The sequence below is a fragment of the Hyperolius riggenbachi genome, chromosome 10, assembly GCF_040937935.1.
Source record: "Hyperolius riggenbachi isolate aHypRig1 chromosome 10, aHypRig1.pri, whole genome shotgun sequence".
Lineage (NCBI taxonomy): Eukaryota > Metazoa > Chordata > Amphibia > Anura > Hyperoliidae > Hyperolius > Hyperolius riggenbachi.
The window spans coordinates 225869677-225885363 of NC_090655.1; the positions used below are offsets into that span (position 1 = coordinate 225869677).

At 45.8% G+C, this 15687-nt stretch overlaps 1 protein-coding gene across 1 annotated transcript in view; it reads left to right on the forward strand.

Moving 5' to 3' along the window:
* The first annotated feature begins 1240 nt into the window (after positions 1-1240).
* Positions 1241-15687, forward strand: part of LOC137536848 (zinc finger protein 585A-like) — a 49120-nt gene continuing 34673 nt past the window's right edge. The window contains exons 1-2 of the mRNA XM_068259035.1: positions 1241-1868; positions 9229-9317. Of these exons, the coding sequence (XP_068115136.1) occupies positions 1241-1868; positions 9229-9317 (717 nt within the window). The remainder of the gene's footprint in view (positions 1869-9228; positions 9318-15687) is intronic.

Sequence of the window (15687 nt, forward strand, 5' to 3'; positions counted from 1 at the left end):
TGCACCAGCTATACTCCAAGAACAGAGATCAGAACCATTTCCTGTCGACCACCGCTGGGACAGGACAACAGCAACAGAACAAACAAACGGATAAACAATCCTAACTGCACTAAGGAAACCTGCCTAGTGCAGTTTTCCAGGAATTACTCTAAGCTGATCTTCAAACCAAGAGCATGGCTGACACTCTCCAGAGTGTTTCACAGGAAGACTCCTTATGACCAGCCAAACATTGTGGGAAAGACATAGTACTTATAGTACACGCCTCCAATGAATGTCGCCAGGCAATTTGCATGACAACGTATGCAAATTCCTCTGCAAGCGCAAGCTGCAAAACTGACAGAAGCTCTTCTTTCCAGAGTCCTGCAGCATGTAAACCTACACAATGGTCAAAAAGCTGCCTGCCTGCACAGGCAGCTGAGCAAATCATCACAGTTCCCAACAAGTGAGGAGGAGTTACTGTACACCATATGAAAGGCCCATCTTCTCCATTCCTCAGTATAACATCATAGTACCAACAAATTGAGAGGGGAGAACCTGTACACCATATGAAAGGCCCATCTCCATTCATCAGTATAACATCATAGTACCAACAAATGAGGAGGAGATACTGTACACCATATGAGAGGCCCATCTCCATTCCTCAGTGTAACATCATAGTACCAACAAATGAGGGGGAGATACTGTACATCATATGAAAGACCCATCTCCATTCCTCAGTATAACATCATAGTACCAACAAATGAGAAGGAGATACTGTACACCATATGAAAGGCCCATCTCCATTCCTCAGTGTAACATCATAGTACCAACAAATGAGGAGGAGATACTGTACACCATATGAAAGGCCCATCTCCATTCCTCAGTATAACATCATAGTACCAACAAATGAGGAGGAGATACTGTACACCATATGAAAGGCCCAACTCCATTCCTCAGTATAACATCATAGTACCAACAAATGAGGAGGAGATACTGTACACCATATGAAAAGCCCATCTCCATTCCTCAGTATAACATCATAGTACCAACAAATGAGATGGATAGAAGTTAAGAGAATGAATGTTCTATAACATATTATCTCCCAAATAGGTGGAAAGGATCTGGGGAACACTTTGGAGGGACGTCTTATTTCACCTCCAGTTAATATACCATAGAAGATAATCCTGTCACACAATATTCATCAGATGGAAAAGCCATTGCACACTATTTTTGCAACAGACCATACTCTGCGGACAGTTCAATGAGTTTCTCTGATTCTGGGGGATCTCCTGATAAATTAGATTCTGTTATTCCTGATAGTGATCTATCATGCCGCAGTGTGTACAGACCCCGAAATCTCTCTCATCCTGAAGAATCTTTTGACAGATCACATCCTGCATCTACACATCTGAGATCTCACAGTGTGGTTAGTTCATCAGAGCCCCTGAATTCTGAAGAATTTTCTCCAAATCGAACATGTACTGCTAAACAGCCAAGTGAGAAGATACTTCCTTGTTCTGAAAGTAGCAAGTCTTCGCAAAATAATTCCACTCTTCCTTTACCAATTAGAGATCAGATGGCTAAACTGAAATTTTCATGTTCAGAGTGTGGGAAAAGTTTTAGTCAGGAAACAGATTTTCTGAAGCACCAAAGATTCCATTCTGGCGAATGTCCTTTCTCATGTTCAGAGTGTGGAAAAGGTTTCTTTCAGGAGGTTACGCTTCTTACACACCAGAGAAGTAATGTGGGGGAGCATCCTTTTTCATGTTCAGAGTGTGGAAAAGGCTTTAGCCAGAAGAGACACCTGCTTAGACACCAGAGAAGTCACACGGGTGAACATTCCTTTTCATGCTCAGAGTGTGGGAAATGTTTCATTTATAAAGCTTGGTGTAATTGCCTTCTTAAAACAGAAGGAAATTTGCAATAATTCAGTTATAAATGAACATTTGTGGTTACCCACAATGCACACCTACTAAATATGCAAATTATCCCTTTTTGCCCTTGGTAATCCAGAACCGCTGGTTTATAGCAAGCCTATAGCTTTAAGTTTTACACAGCCATATCAAACCCACATGTAGACAGCCTGTTTCGGACTTGTGGTCCTCATCAGTACATGGTAGGGATTGATAAGGCTGTATGAAATAGGGCTTGGTCGAGTACAACAGAGTAACCAAGCAGCTCAGGGTGACCCAAACTATTAGGAATGTATAGGGGGATAAAAGGAACCAAAAAGCCCTCCTACTAAAAAAGCAAAGCTTGGTGTAATTGCCTTCTTAAAACAGAAGGAAATTTGCAATAATTCAGTTATAAATGAACATTTGAGAATTTATAAAGGAGTCCTCCTTAGACACCAGAAAAAACACATGGGAGAACATCTTTTTAACTGTCCAGAGTGTGGAAAAGGTTTCATAAACAACGGAGACCTTATTAGACATCTGAGAAGTCACACGGGTGAACATTTGTTTGCTTGTTCAGAGTGTGGGAAATGTTTTACTCAGAGAGGCCATCTCATTAGACACCAAACATGTCACAAAGACGAGCGTCCATTCTCATGTTCAGAGTGATGAAAGTGCTTTTCACAGAAGGGAAATTTAATCATGCATCAGAAAACACATGTCGTCTGATGCTAGCGGCACGTGTATGGAGACATTTCAAAGTGGATGTATTTTATATTATAGATAAATGGAATGATAGAGACCAATGTGTAGATCTGGCTATGCAGGTGCTACAGAGGAGCTACAGGTGGAGTCTGGTGGGTGGATCTCCTGGTGACTTCTGTTATCTATTGAAGACTTCAGTGGAGAGATCCTGATTCAATCATTCATGGTTTTCTTTAGAAACCTAAAGTAATTAAAAAAAAGCCAGTTTAACTTACCTGGGGCTTCTACCAGCCCCTGTAGCCACCCTGCGCCCGCACTGTCATTGAGCCGTCCTCCGGTCCCCTGCAGCGCTCCACTTCCGGTTCAGGCAACTCAGCGAGTCAATGGCAACAGTGCTTGCATGGCCCCACCGCGCATATCCTCTGTCGAGCTTCTGTTGCCGGGAGCGTCCTGCACAAGCGCAGTATGAGAAAATCTCTACTGCGCATGCACAGGATACACCCGGCATCAGGAGCACGATTGAGAATGCGTGCAGCCAGGGCTGCGCAATCGCAGTGGCCATCGACTCAATCGTCCTCAATCTCACTCCTGTTGCCGGGAGAATCCTGTGCATGCACAGTATGAGAGAATCTCTGCTGTGCATGAGCATGATGCTCCCGGGAACAGGAGCAAGATCAAAGACGCACGTGGCCAGGGCAACACAAGCACAGTTGCCATCGACTCGCTGAGTCTCCCGAACCAAAAGTGGATCGCTGCGGGGGACTGGAGGATCACCCATTGACTGGCGCAGGGGGCTGGTAGAAGCCCCAGGTAAGTTAAACTGGCTATTTTTCAATTATTTTAGGTTTTCTTTAAGGGCCGATTTCCACTTAGCCACAGTGCGTGTTGTGGGGCATACATCTGAAATCGGCGCGGGGAGACTTGGGCGCAGGATACAGCTGTTATATGGCTGATCCTGCTTCTGCACAAGTCCAAGCTGTATTAATTACTATTCCCCCTCCAGGCCGCCATGGATACTGGGGAATGATATAATTCAGCTTCCAGCTATTGCTGGAGGCCGAATTATTGTGTTTTAAAAGCAACTTCAGCTCTGTCTTCTGACGGCGCCGACGTTACTCACTGAGCGCCGCTGTAGATGTGATTCCCACTATAGTCTATGGTGGCACCGGCTGAGCCCAAATCTTCTTGTGCTGAAAAGGACTGCTCCGCTTTTGGGACGCATGCTGGCACATGTAGTGATATGAGTACGCATCTGGATCTCCTAGTCATGCCATGCATGGCTATAGGCATTCAGGTGCATGCTGCAGAAAACTGCAGCATGCCATCTAATATTGCACCGCAGTGCAATTCAGATGGCAAACTATGGAAGAGAACAAAGTGCTGCGTTCAAATGCCTGAATACAATTCTGCTACTAGTTTTTTTTATATAGTAATAGATTTAAGGCTGTAAATAATTTTTAGAACAAAGAAGAAATGTTTAGTTTTACCTTTAGCTCTGTCTCCATTCGCGTCAATCTGCGCTGATCGCTGCCTCTCCCCACCCCTCTCAGTGAAAGAAGACTGAGAGGGGCGGGAGAGGAGGAGATCAGCGGGGATTGACGTGAGCTGAGGCAGAGCTACTGCACAAAGCTCTGCCTCTAGAAGGCCTTTTTTTGCCCCGGGGATTTCTTGGTGATTAAGGCCTCGTTTTGCCTTGGGAATGCAGCGTTTTAGCTATGGCATTAATGCTGAAGAGGTCTGGCTAATAAAAAAGGTAATTTTCGAGGCTTCAGACTCTCTTTAAAGGACCACTGTAGTGAGAGGGATGTGGAGGCTGCCATATTTATTTCCTTTTAAGCAAAACCAGTTGCCTGGCTATCCTGCTGATCCTCTGCCTCTAATACTTTTAGCCACAGACCCTGAACAAGCATATGCAGCAGAGCAGGTGTTTCTGACATTTTTGTCAGATCTGACAAGATTAGCTGCATGCTTGTTTCTGGTGTTATTCACACTACTGCAGGTAAATAGCTCAGCAGGGCTGCCAGGCAACTGGTATTGCTTAAAAGGAATTCAATATGGCAGCCTCCATATTCCTCTCACTACAGTTCTACTTTAAGTCAGAACACCTGATCTGCATGCTTGTTCAGAGTCTCTGGCTAAAAGCAGAGAGGCAAAGGATCAGTAGGACTTCTAGGCAACTGGTATTGTTTAAGCCCCTTTTACGCTTACCTAGGTTTCCTGCATTGCGTTCCTCTCTGTTGCCGCAAGGGCAATGCAAGGCTATGGAGCCTTGCACAGCAGAACACTTAATGCAGCCCGTTAACAAGGGGCAACAGCGCATTACCTCCGTACTTCGGCAGCGACGTGTCGGCGGAGGAAGCATTGAAGTCATTGGTTGACGCATACATTTTAGAAATGTTGGTGGGAATACGACGGAAACCCCTGGAAATCCAGTGATGTACTTCCTGTTGAGCAGAGAGTATGTCACTGGGCGAGGGGCGTGAGGGGAGGGCAGAGGGGGAGGGTGCTATGCATATGACCCTGTTGGCGTACTATGCTGCAAGGTCACATGTTTGTGCTTTTGTGCATGCGGTGGGGGCGGGGCATCGCAACACAAAGTGTAAAACCGGCCATAAAAGGAAAGGCAGCCTCCTAATCCCTCTTACCTCAGGTTCCCTCAGGTTCCACACTGATTTATATATACAGTACAGTAACACTTTAAAGAAAACCTGTAGCCAGATTAACATAGAGGCTGACTGCTGTCTGACAGATATGTTTAAAGTGTTTCGGACGCATCAGGCAAACATCCCCCTCTCATGATCAGAATGTGGGAAATATTTTGGCCCCTTAGCTGACAAAAAGACAATCCCTTTGGTTAAGTTCTATAGGGAATAATGGCAAACCTTGTTTTTTTGTATGTACGTATGCATGTAAAACACAGCTTTTCTACAGGGTTCCTAACTGAGATTGCCATGATATGGGATTATTGTCCATGTTTCCTGCCAATCAGTGAATTAGTGCAGGTCTGGGAAAATAAGTAATAAGGGCTCCAACTCTATGCCGCTGGTTTACTCATGCAGCAAGATGGGAAGTTCTAGGCAGTCTGTACCCCACACATAATTGTAAGAAAAGCAATTTCAGCTTCAGTCTGTTTTGGAAGCTCAAATCTGCCTGGAAATTAAAATAACATTATACATTTTAAGGCGGATCCGAGATTAAAAACTAACTAGTAACTTGTATATATATCTTATCTAAAGTTTAGAAAGTTTACACAGCATATCTAGCTGCAAACAGCTTCAAAAGTTTATGATTATTTATTCCTGTGATACAATGAGGGCACCCATGTTCTGTTTGTCACATTGTCACAGGCCGATGGCTGGAAAGGCTATCAACTTGCCTGTGTGTAAATTCAGTCCCCTCCCCTCCTCCCTCCTCCCCTCTGCCTCTGAAATCAATGGCTAGTAACCTCCTCCTGCCAAGACTGAGCTCCCATAAGCACTTGCTACAGTGCCAAGGCACAAAAGGAGCTGTGGGCGAGGCTTGTTTAGTTTATAGGGAATTAGAGTATTGAAACACAACAAAAAAAGTACTTGGCTTTAGGAATGCCCTATAAACTATATGAAAGCAATACAATTATGCAATGAGTAAAAGTTTTTCTCGGATCCACTCTAATAACATTAATTTTCAAAAAGTCTCTCCAGAGAACTGATATACATTTGTGGTGATATTTAGAGAAAGTGGGGCTTCATTGTTAAAGGGGAACTGAAGTAAGAGGTTGCCTGGCAGCCCTGCTGGTCTATTTCTCTGCAGTAGTATCTGAATAACACCAGAAACAAGCATGCAGCTAGTCTTGTCAAATCTGTTAAGGCTAGTTTCACACCAGGACGTTGCGTTTTAGGGGACGTTATGATCGCATAACATGCCCCTAACGCAACGCCTGGCGCTCTCTAAGGTGGACGTCAGAGTGAGCCGCGTTGTGCAGCTCACTCTGGCGTCTGTGATGCCGTGATGCGTACTCTTGTGCGCATGCGGCATCACGTGGTCTGCCGGCCAATCGCTGCACAGAGCGGCCGCTCCAGGAAGTAAACACTGCACGTCACTGAGTGCAGTGAATATTAATTAGCCATGTGCCTGGCCGCTCTCCGCTCCTCCCCAACGTTACTGAGCATGTGCAAGCAGTCTATCACGGCTCTGCCGCTTACAAAGTACTGCATGCAGTACGTTGTCTGGTGGCGCAGCGTTACTGTGTAACGCAACGTGGGCACTGTGAACAGCCCATTGATTTTTCATTGCTGTGCGGTGGGGTGCGTTACAGGCTGCTCTAACGTGCGCCTGTAACGTCCCACTGTGAAACCAGCCTTAAGTCTGAAACACCTGATCTGCTGCATGCTTGTTCAGGGGCTATGGCTAATAGTATTAGAGGCAGAGGATCAGCAGGGCTGCCAGGCAACTGGTATTGCTTAAAAGGAAATAAACATGGCAGCCTCCATATACCTCTCTCTTCAGTTCCCCTTTAAGGAATTAATACCAGTACACCAAAGAGCAAGGATATTCCATGTCCAGAGTGTAGGAAAGGTTCAGAGTGTGGGAAAAATCCAGAGTGAGGGAAATGCTTTCTGTCACATAGCAGGAATATACATACCATTTCTGCATTGCAGTACCTGGTTTTGTGCATATAGAGATTACTGTAATAAAATATTGCATTTCCGTGTTAATACATTTTTTATTAATGTCAACATTTGTAGTTGTTCTTATGATGAGTGTGTTGGTTTTAGGGAATCTTATGCTGATTAGTTAAAGATTTAGATATATGTTTAATTTAATTAATTCACATATAATGCAGTTATCCTTCTCATACTACCACTGATACAAAGCAAAAAGAAACAATAAAATAAAATTGGATGATCACCTCACTTGAATGATCCCTTTAATCCTTCTGGTCAGCCCAGTCCCTACTGTGTAAAACAACAAACAAAGTCTGCAGGTCACCAGAGTGCACAGCATAACATATATTAGTGTTTTACTCACCCTGGAGGTAGTCTTTCTAAATAATCAATGCACAACACTCTCTGCTAACTGGCATTGTTCATCTTAATTCACTGCACCCTCTGCTGCTTGCCGTTGCTCATCTGTGCTCACTGCACCATGCATTGTTCCTCTGTACTCACTGCACCCTCTGCTGCTGGACATTGCTCCTCTGTACTGACTGCACCCTGCATTGTTCTTCTGTACTCACTGCACCCTCTGCTGCTGTACATTGCTCCTCTGTACTGACTACACCCTGCATTGTTCCTCTGTACTCACTGCACCCTCTGCTGCTGGGCATTGCTCTTTTGTACTCATGACACTCTCTGCCAACTGGCATTGTTCATTTGAATTCACTGCACCCTCTGCTGCTTGACATTGCTCATCTGCTCACTGCACACTACATTGTTCTGTGATCATTGCCCTCTCTGCTGCTAGGCATTGTCCCTTTGTACTTTCTGTCATCTCTGCTGCTGGATATTGCCCCTCTGTTTCACTACACCCTCTGCTTCTTGTGTTCCTCTGCATTCACTAATCACTACACCTTCTTCTTGTATTGCTTTGTATTCACTTCACCCTTCATTATTACTCTGTACTCACTGCCTCCTTTACTGCCCTGCATTATTACTTTGTACTCACTGTGCTCTTTTGTGTCTTGTTCTGTGTCTCTGTGCTGATGGCACTCTTTGACGCTTGGCAGTGTTATTCTGTATGCAATAAACCCTCTTCTGGACATTAGTTATCTATATATGCTGCCCTCTCTGCTGCCTGGCAATGTTTCTTTGTGTTCTCTGATGCTTGGTATTGTTTCTTAATGCTTACAACACCCTATACTGGAGGGCATTGTTTCTTTGTACTAACTGCATCCTCTGCTGTTTTGTTCCTCTGTACTCAGGGCACCCTCATCTGTTTTTTCCTCTTTATTCACTGCAGCTTGTAATGTTTTGTTCCTCTTTATTCACTGCACCCTTTGCTTCTTGTGTTGCTCTGCATTCACTGCACCCTTTGCTTCTTGTGTTGCTCTGCATTCACTGCACCCTTTGCTTCTTGTGTTGATTTGCATTCACTGCACCCTCTGCTTCTTGTGTTCTTCTGCATTTACTTCACCCTCTACTTCTTGTGTCCCTCTGCATTCACTGCACCCTCTGCTTCTTGTGTTGCTCTGCATTCACTGCACCATCTGTTTTTTGAGCTCCTCTGCATTCATTGCACCCTCTGCATCTTGAGTTGCTCTGCATTAAACTGCACCCTCTGCTTCTTGTGTTCATCTGCATTCACTACACCCTTTACTGATTTCTTCCTCTGTACTCAGGGCACCCTCATCTGTTTTTTCCTCTTTATTCACTGCAGCTTCTGATGTTTTGTTCCTCTTTATTCACTGCACCCTTTGCTTCTTGTGTTGCTTTGCATTCACTGCACCCTCTGCTTCTTGTGTTCTTCTGCATTCACTTCACCCTCTACTTCTTGTGTTCATCTGCATTCACTACACCCTTTACTGATTTGTTCCTCTGGCGTCACTGCACCTCCTGCTGTTTAGTTCCTCTGCATTTACTCCACTTTCTTCTGTTTTGTTTCTCTGTATTCACTTTCTCTTCTGCTGTTTTGTTCATCTGTATTCAATATTTCCTCTGCTGTTTTCTTCAAGCAGAATACACATTGAGTACAAAGAAGCAGTGTCCACCAGCAGAGGGCACAGAGAGTACAAAGAAACAGTGCCCACCAGCAGAGATCACAGTAAGTACACAGAAGGGTTCCAGTGTTGACAGGGAGTGGGTACGTTTTTCCTGTAGGGATGGAATCTATATAGAGATGATCTACAAAGGGATTGACTCCTCAGACTTACCAGCAATAGCAATGGGGCAGTGAGTTGACCTGGATCAGTTAGCTGATGGGTTCAGCCCCTTTCACACTGGCGTGGTGCGTTGGCCTGTTTTTACCGCAGGCAAATGCTACGCTAGTGAAAGTCTAGGGGGCCTTTCCCACTGACGCGATGCGGCGGAGGTGACATAATCACCCCGACACGAGCGCATACCTACGTTGCCATTGACTTGCACTGCAACGTGCGGTGGACCGGAACTCATGTGAGTCTATTGCGATCAGGGGTGCCTCTAGCCATTTTGTCACTCCAGCCCAGAAAACCTGTGGCTATTTGTTGGCTGTTTTATTAAAATAAAGTGGACATAGCTTTTTTGGAACCCACTGAGAGCATCCCTCTTTGATTTCCGTGCACTTGAGTGCACACACAGGTTGTGACTGTTCATGCTTCTTCCCCATGACCAAGGGGCAGGTGAGTGTGTACTGAGAAGAGGCATCAGGTGGATAAAGACAGGAGTTCACAGAAGGGAGCATGGCGGCCGGACAGGTGAGTGTGTACTAGGCAGAGGCATCAGGGGGGTGAAAACAGAAGTTCACAGAAGGGAGCATGGCGGCCGGACAAGTGAGTGTGTACTGAGAAGAGGCATCAGGGGATGAAGACAGAAGGGAGCATGGTGGCCGGACAGGTGAGTGTGCACTGAGAAGAGGCATCAGGGGGTGAAGACGGAAGTTCACAGAAGGGAGCATGGCGGCCGGACAGGTGAGTGTGTACCGAGAAGAGGCATCAGGGGATGAAGACAGAAGTTCACAGAAGGGAACATGGCGGCCGGACAGGTGAGTGTGCACTGAGAAGAGGCATCAGGGGGATGAAGACAGAAGTTCACAGAAGGGAGCATGGCGGCCGGACAGGTGAGTGTGTACTGAGAAGAGGCATCAGGGGGTGAAGACAGAAGTTCACAGAAGGGAGCATGGTGGCCGGACAGGTGAGTGTGTACTGAGAAGAGGCATCAGGGGGTGAAGACGGAAGTTCACAGAAGGGAGCATGGCGGCCGGACAGGTGAGTGTGTACTGAGAAGAGGCATCAGGGGGTGAAGACAGAAGTTCACAGAAGGGAGCATGGCGGCCGGACAGGTGAGTGTGTACTGAGAAGAGGCATCAGGGGGTGAAGACAGAAGTTCACAGAAGGGAGCATGGTGGCCAGGCAGGTGAGTGTGTACTTAGAAAAGGCATCAGGGGGATGAAGACAGAAGTTCACAGAAGGGAGCATGGTGGCCGAACAGGTGAGTGTGTACCGAGAAGAGGCATCAGGGGGATGAAGACAGAAGTTCACAGAAGGGAGCATGGCGGCCGGACAGTAGGGATGCTCATTCGGATTCCGCGGAAATGCAATTTCCGAAATTCCGATCGGAATTTGCATTTCTGCATCGGAATGCGGAAATCGGTAATCCAAGTGTGTTAGGCGGATTTCCGCCGGAAATCGCGGAAATTTCCGCCGGAAATCGCTGAAATTCTGCCCGACTTTAACATCGATTTTCTCAAAAACTATAAGGTCTTTTTGAAAACATTTTTTGCATCTTGTTCACAAGATTCAGTTTAATAAACCCTGAAAATGTGGTGTTTCTAGGACTTACGGGGGCTTTGCTATTAACCGCTAGTCGGCAGATTTTTACTGTAAAGTAAAATGCAGAAAATCTGCATCTGCCTATTTTCTGCATTTATATTACATTAAAAATCTGCCGACCTTAGTGGTTAATAGCAAAGCCCCCGTAAGTCCTAGAAACACCACTCTTCTGAACAAGATGCAAAAAAAAGTTTTCAAAAAGACCTTATAGTTTTTGAGAAAATCGATGTTAAAGTCAGGCAGAATTCCGCGATTTCCGGCGGAAATTCCGCATTGGAATGCAGAAATTGGTACCGGAAAGCGGAATCGGTAATTGGCAATTGCGGATTTACCGCGGAATCGGAAATTGGCATTTCCGACCATTCCTACCTGACAGGTGAGTGTGTACTGAGAAGAGGCATGAGGGGTGAAGACGGAAGTTCACAGAAAGGAGCATGGCGGCCGGACAGGTAAGTGTGTGCTGAGAAGAGACATGAGGGGTGAAGACGGAAGTTCACAGAAAGGAGCATGGCAGCCGGACAGGTGAGTGCTCTCCACTGCAAACACTCTGCTGGACCGCTGGGGGATCGGCATTAATTAGGAGGAGCCGTCAACCAGCTCTTGGGGCCCCGGATGGTAAAAATGGGGAGTGGCAGTAACAGCAGTATTGATTTTTATAGATTTTATATTGCTATTCAAAATCTATTTGCAGTGTGTGTAAATAGATCCCTCTCTGATCAGATTTGGATTAGATTAGATCTATTTTTTGGCTAAATTGGGTGGCCATTAATGAATATATGGCCACCTTATGAGCATTTGACAATAAAGGTAACCACAATAAGCAAGTGAACTATCAGCCATAGAACAGTAACAGATAATAACAGATTGGGATGTGTGAAGTAGTCTCCCGATCTGTCAAGTTACAGCCAAAAAAGAGACGTGTGGATAGGCCAAATGGGGCTAAAGGTGCGATGGATGCAGATCTCTCTATCTGTTCAGAGGGAGAACTATTGGCTGCCCATACACCGGAAGCCGATTCCCGATCAATTTCAGCATGAAACCTCTTGGGAATCGGCCTCGTAATGCTGCCCCTGCCACCTGGCCACTGTCTCCCCAAATGTCAATGTGCCCAACCCCCCCCCTCCCCGCGCATTCATATCTTACCTGTTCCAGCTGCTGTGATTGTCCAGCCACTCCAGGACTCATTCGCTGCTTCCCCATGAGACACATGAACATGGTTACAAAGCAGATACTAACCTCGATGGAGGGAAGCCTCTGGATCCTAGAGGCCTCTCACCTCCTCCAGAAGACCACCGCTGGAGGCCAGGGCTCTCTGGAAGTTCTCAGCTGCACTCCCTTTCATGAACAAGCGCAGCCACACTGTGTAGGCGGACGTCGGCTTAGGCACGGGCACTGGCAGTAGGTTGTACTCAGACAGGAGAATGGCTGCGCGAATCTCTTTAAAAAGCCCTTGCTGGAACGACGAGTTGGAGGAGGATGGGGAAGCCTCTGGATTATGCTGAGGCTTTCCTCTACTGAGGTAAGTATCTATTTAGGGCACTTTTTTTCTTACAGGTACTCTTTAAAATTCAGCCCTATGTGGGTGCCCATCAGTTTACTTTCCACTAGGTAGCAGTGCATATTCATTCTCTTCCAGTGTTCGTTAATGCCCCTTTTACTCTAGCAGGCTAAACCTGTGTTGCGTTACCCTATCTATATAGAAAATGCCAACGCAGGGGCAACAGCATGTTACTGCCGGACTTTGCGACGGCGGAAGTAATGTAAGTCAACACCATTTAAAAAGGTTGTTGGCAATGTTTCGGCGTGCATGGCGATGCTATGCATATGACCCCATTGCCGTACTCTGCGGTTGGGTCATATGGTTGTGGTATTTTTGCGTTGCATTGTGATGGGAGCGGGGCACTGTACCGCCATCGCAATGCACCACAACGCACACTTTAAATGAGAAACTGGCCTCAGTTTCTCCAATGAACAAAACCTTGTCTGGGCATTTTGTGCACTTGATCGCATACACCACGTTAGATGATGAAAATCATGCAATTTCTTTTTTACCTACTTACAAATTTGATACCAATTTATGTATAATTTTAAACTAGGCCAATCAGAAGCAACTGCATTTGATTGGTCTATTTTCAAGCTGAATGTAAATTTGCATGAACTGGAAAATATGTGCAATTTGTTGATTATCTTTACTCCTTTAATAAGGTGTATTACTGCTGTTCTTCAATCCTCCTATATGGCTCTATAAAATGAATATGCTGTGAGGGTTTTGTCTGGATTTTCAGGGACATTTAGGAATGATCTGCCTGTTTGCTAACTGTCCGGAAGAGGTGCATTATGGGAGTAGCTATGCAGACAGTATACACATGGCATCCATATCATACAGCTCATACTGTTTTCTTCTCACATTTCCACCCTTTAAACTGGAGCTTTCACTCTGGAAGTGGCGATGTAAGAAGAAGGAACATCGAGCGCATCGGAAAGGAGGCAGAGGCTTTAGTGAATTAACCCTTGCATATGCAACCTGCACCCTGCAGGACAATTTCACATTTTGCAAAAGCGTTTTCACTCATTCCTGACAACAAATTCGGTGAAGGTGCATATCCATCATCAGAATGATGCCAGTCCCATTTCTGTTTGCCATGCAACCCTCATTATGTGTCTCTGCCAATGCCCCGCCCCTCTACATCCTCATTAACAATAACAACAATAACAATAATATTTATATAGCGCTTTTTTCCCATAATGTGTCATTATGTGTCTTTGTCAATGCCCTGCCCCTCTGCACCCTCATTATGTGTCTCTGTCAATGGCCCACCCCTCTGCATCCTCATTATGTGTGTCTGTCAATGCTCCACCCCTCTACATCCTCATTATGTGCATGTCTGTCAATGCCCCTCCCCTAAGCATCCCCATTATGTGCATGTCTGTCAATGTCACTCCCACCCCTCTGCATCCTCATTATGTGTGTGTCTGTCAATGCCCCGCCCCTCTGCATCCTCATAATGTGTGTGTCTGTCAATGCCCCACCCTTCTGCATCCTCATTATGTGTCTCTGTCAATGCTCTACCGCTCTGCATCCTCATTATGTGTGTGTCTGTCAATACCCCACCCCTCTGCATCCTCATTATGTGTGTGTCTGTCAATGCCCCGCCCCTCTGCATCCTCATTATGTGCGTCTGTCAATGCCCCACCTCTATGCATCCTCATTATGTGTGTCTGTCAATGCCCCACCCCTCTGCATCCTCATTATGTGTGTCTGTCAATGCCCCGCCCCTCTGCATCCTCATAATGTGTGTGTCTGTCAATGCCCCACCCTTCTGCATCCTCATTATGCGTCTCTGTCATTGCTCTACCGCTCTGCATCCTCATTATGTGTGTGTGTCTGTCAATACCCCACCCCTCTGCAACCTCATTATGTGTGTGTCTGTCAATGCCCCGCCCCTCTGCATCCTCATTATGTGCGTCTGTCAATGCCCCACCCCTATGCATCCTCATTATGTGTGTGTCTGTCAATGCCCCGCCCCTCTGCATCCTCATAATGTGTGTGTCTGTCAATGCCCCGCCCCTCTGCATCCTCATTATGTGTGTGTCTGTCAATGCCCTGCCCCTCTGCATCCTCATAATGTGTGTGTCTGTCAATGCCCCACCCTTCTGCATCCTCATTATGTGTCTCTGTCAATGCTCTACCGCTCTGCATCCTCATTATGTGTGTGTGTCTGTCAATACCCCACCCCTCTGCAACCTCATTATGTGTGTGTCTGTCAATGCCCCGCCCCTCTGCATCCTCATTATGTGCGTCTGTCAATGCCCCACCCCTATGCATCCTCATTATATGTGTCTGTCAATGCCCCACCCCTCTGCATCCTCATTATGTGTGTATCTGTCAATGCCCCACCCCTCTGCATCCTCATTATGTGTGTCTGTCAATGCCCCACCCATCTGCATCCTCATTATGTGTGTCTGTCAATGCCCCACCCCTCTGCATTCTCATTATGTGTATCTGTCAATGCCCCGCCCCTCTGCAGCCTCATTATGTGTGTATCTGTCAATGCCCCGCCCCTCTGCATCCACCATGTTTACAGACAGGCCATCATCATACGCTACGTCTTCGCTCCTCTCCCTGGTCGCCACACTGGCATTTTCACTGCAAACTCCCCACAGCCTTCTACTTCCCAAATATCATTCAGATTCTTACAGCCCCCTTACTCACTCAAGTTTAGCTGAAGTGATACAATGAGATAAACATGGGTGCATATATTACTAGCACTACTAAGCAATTGTCTGAAGTCCCTTTCCATTTTCCGGGATTGCAAGTGTTAAGAAAAAAAAAAAACTAGAGTTGTTATCCATGCAAATGACCTTGTCGAACAGTTTGTGGAATTTAAGCCCTCTTTTCAGAAAGGTAAATAGAAGTCAAAAACACTTTTGTCTGGCCAAGAGCACACTATTGATAAGGTTTTAGTGACAAAAAGTTCAAAGGGTTCTTTCTTGTTTGTTTTGCAGCAAAAGGAAGCAGATTTTACTTCCAACTGGCATGGCTGCTGTTTAGAATTTAGTTTACAAAATACAGCAGTTAAGCTGAAAATATATAGCTAGATTACACCATCCCTTTGTACATTTTTACATCACTTACTCAACTAAAGAATGTCAAAACAACCAGTTAGA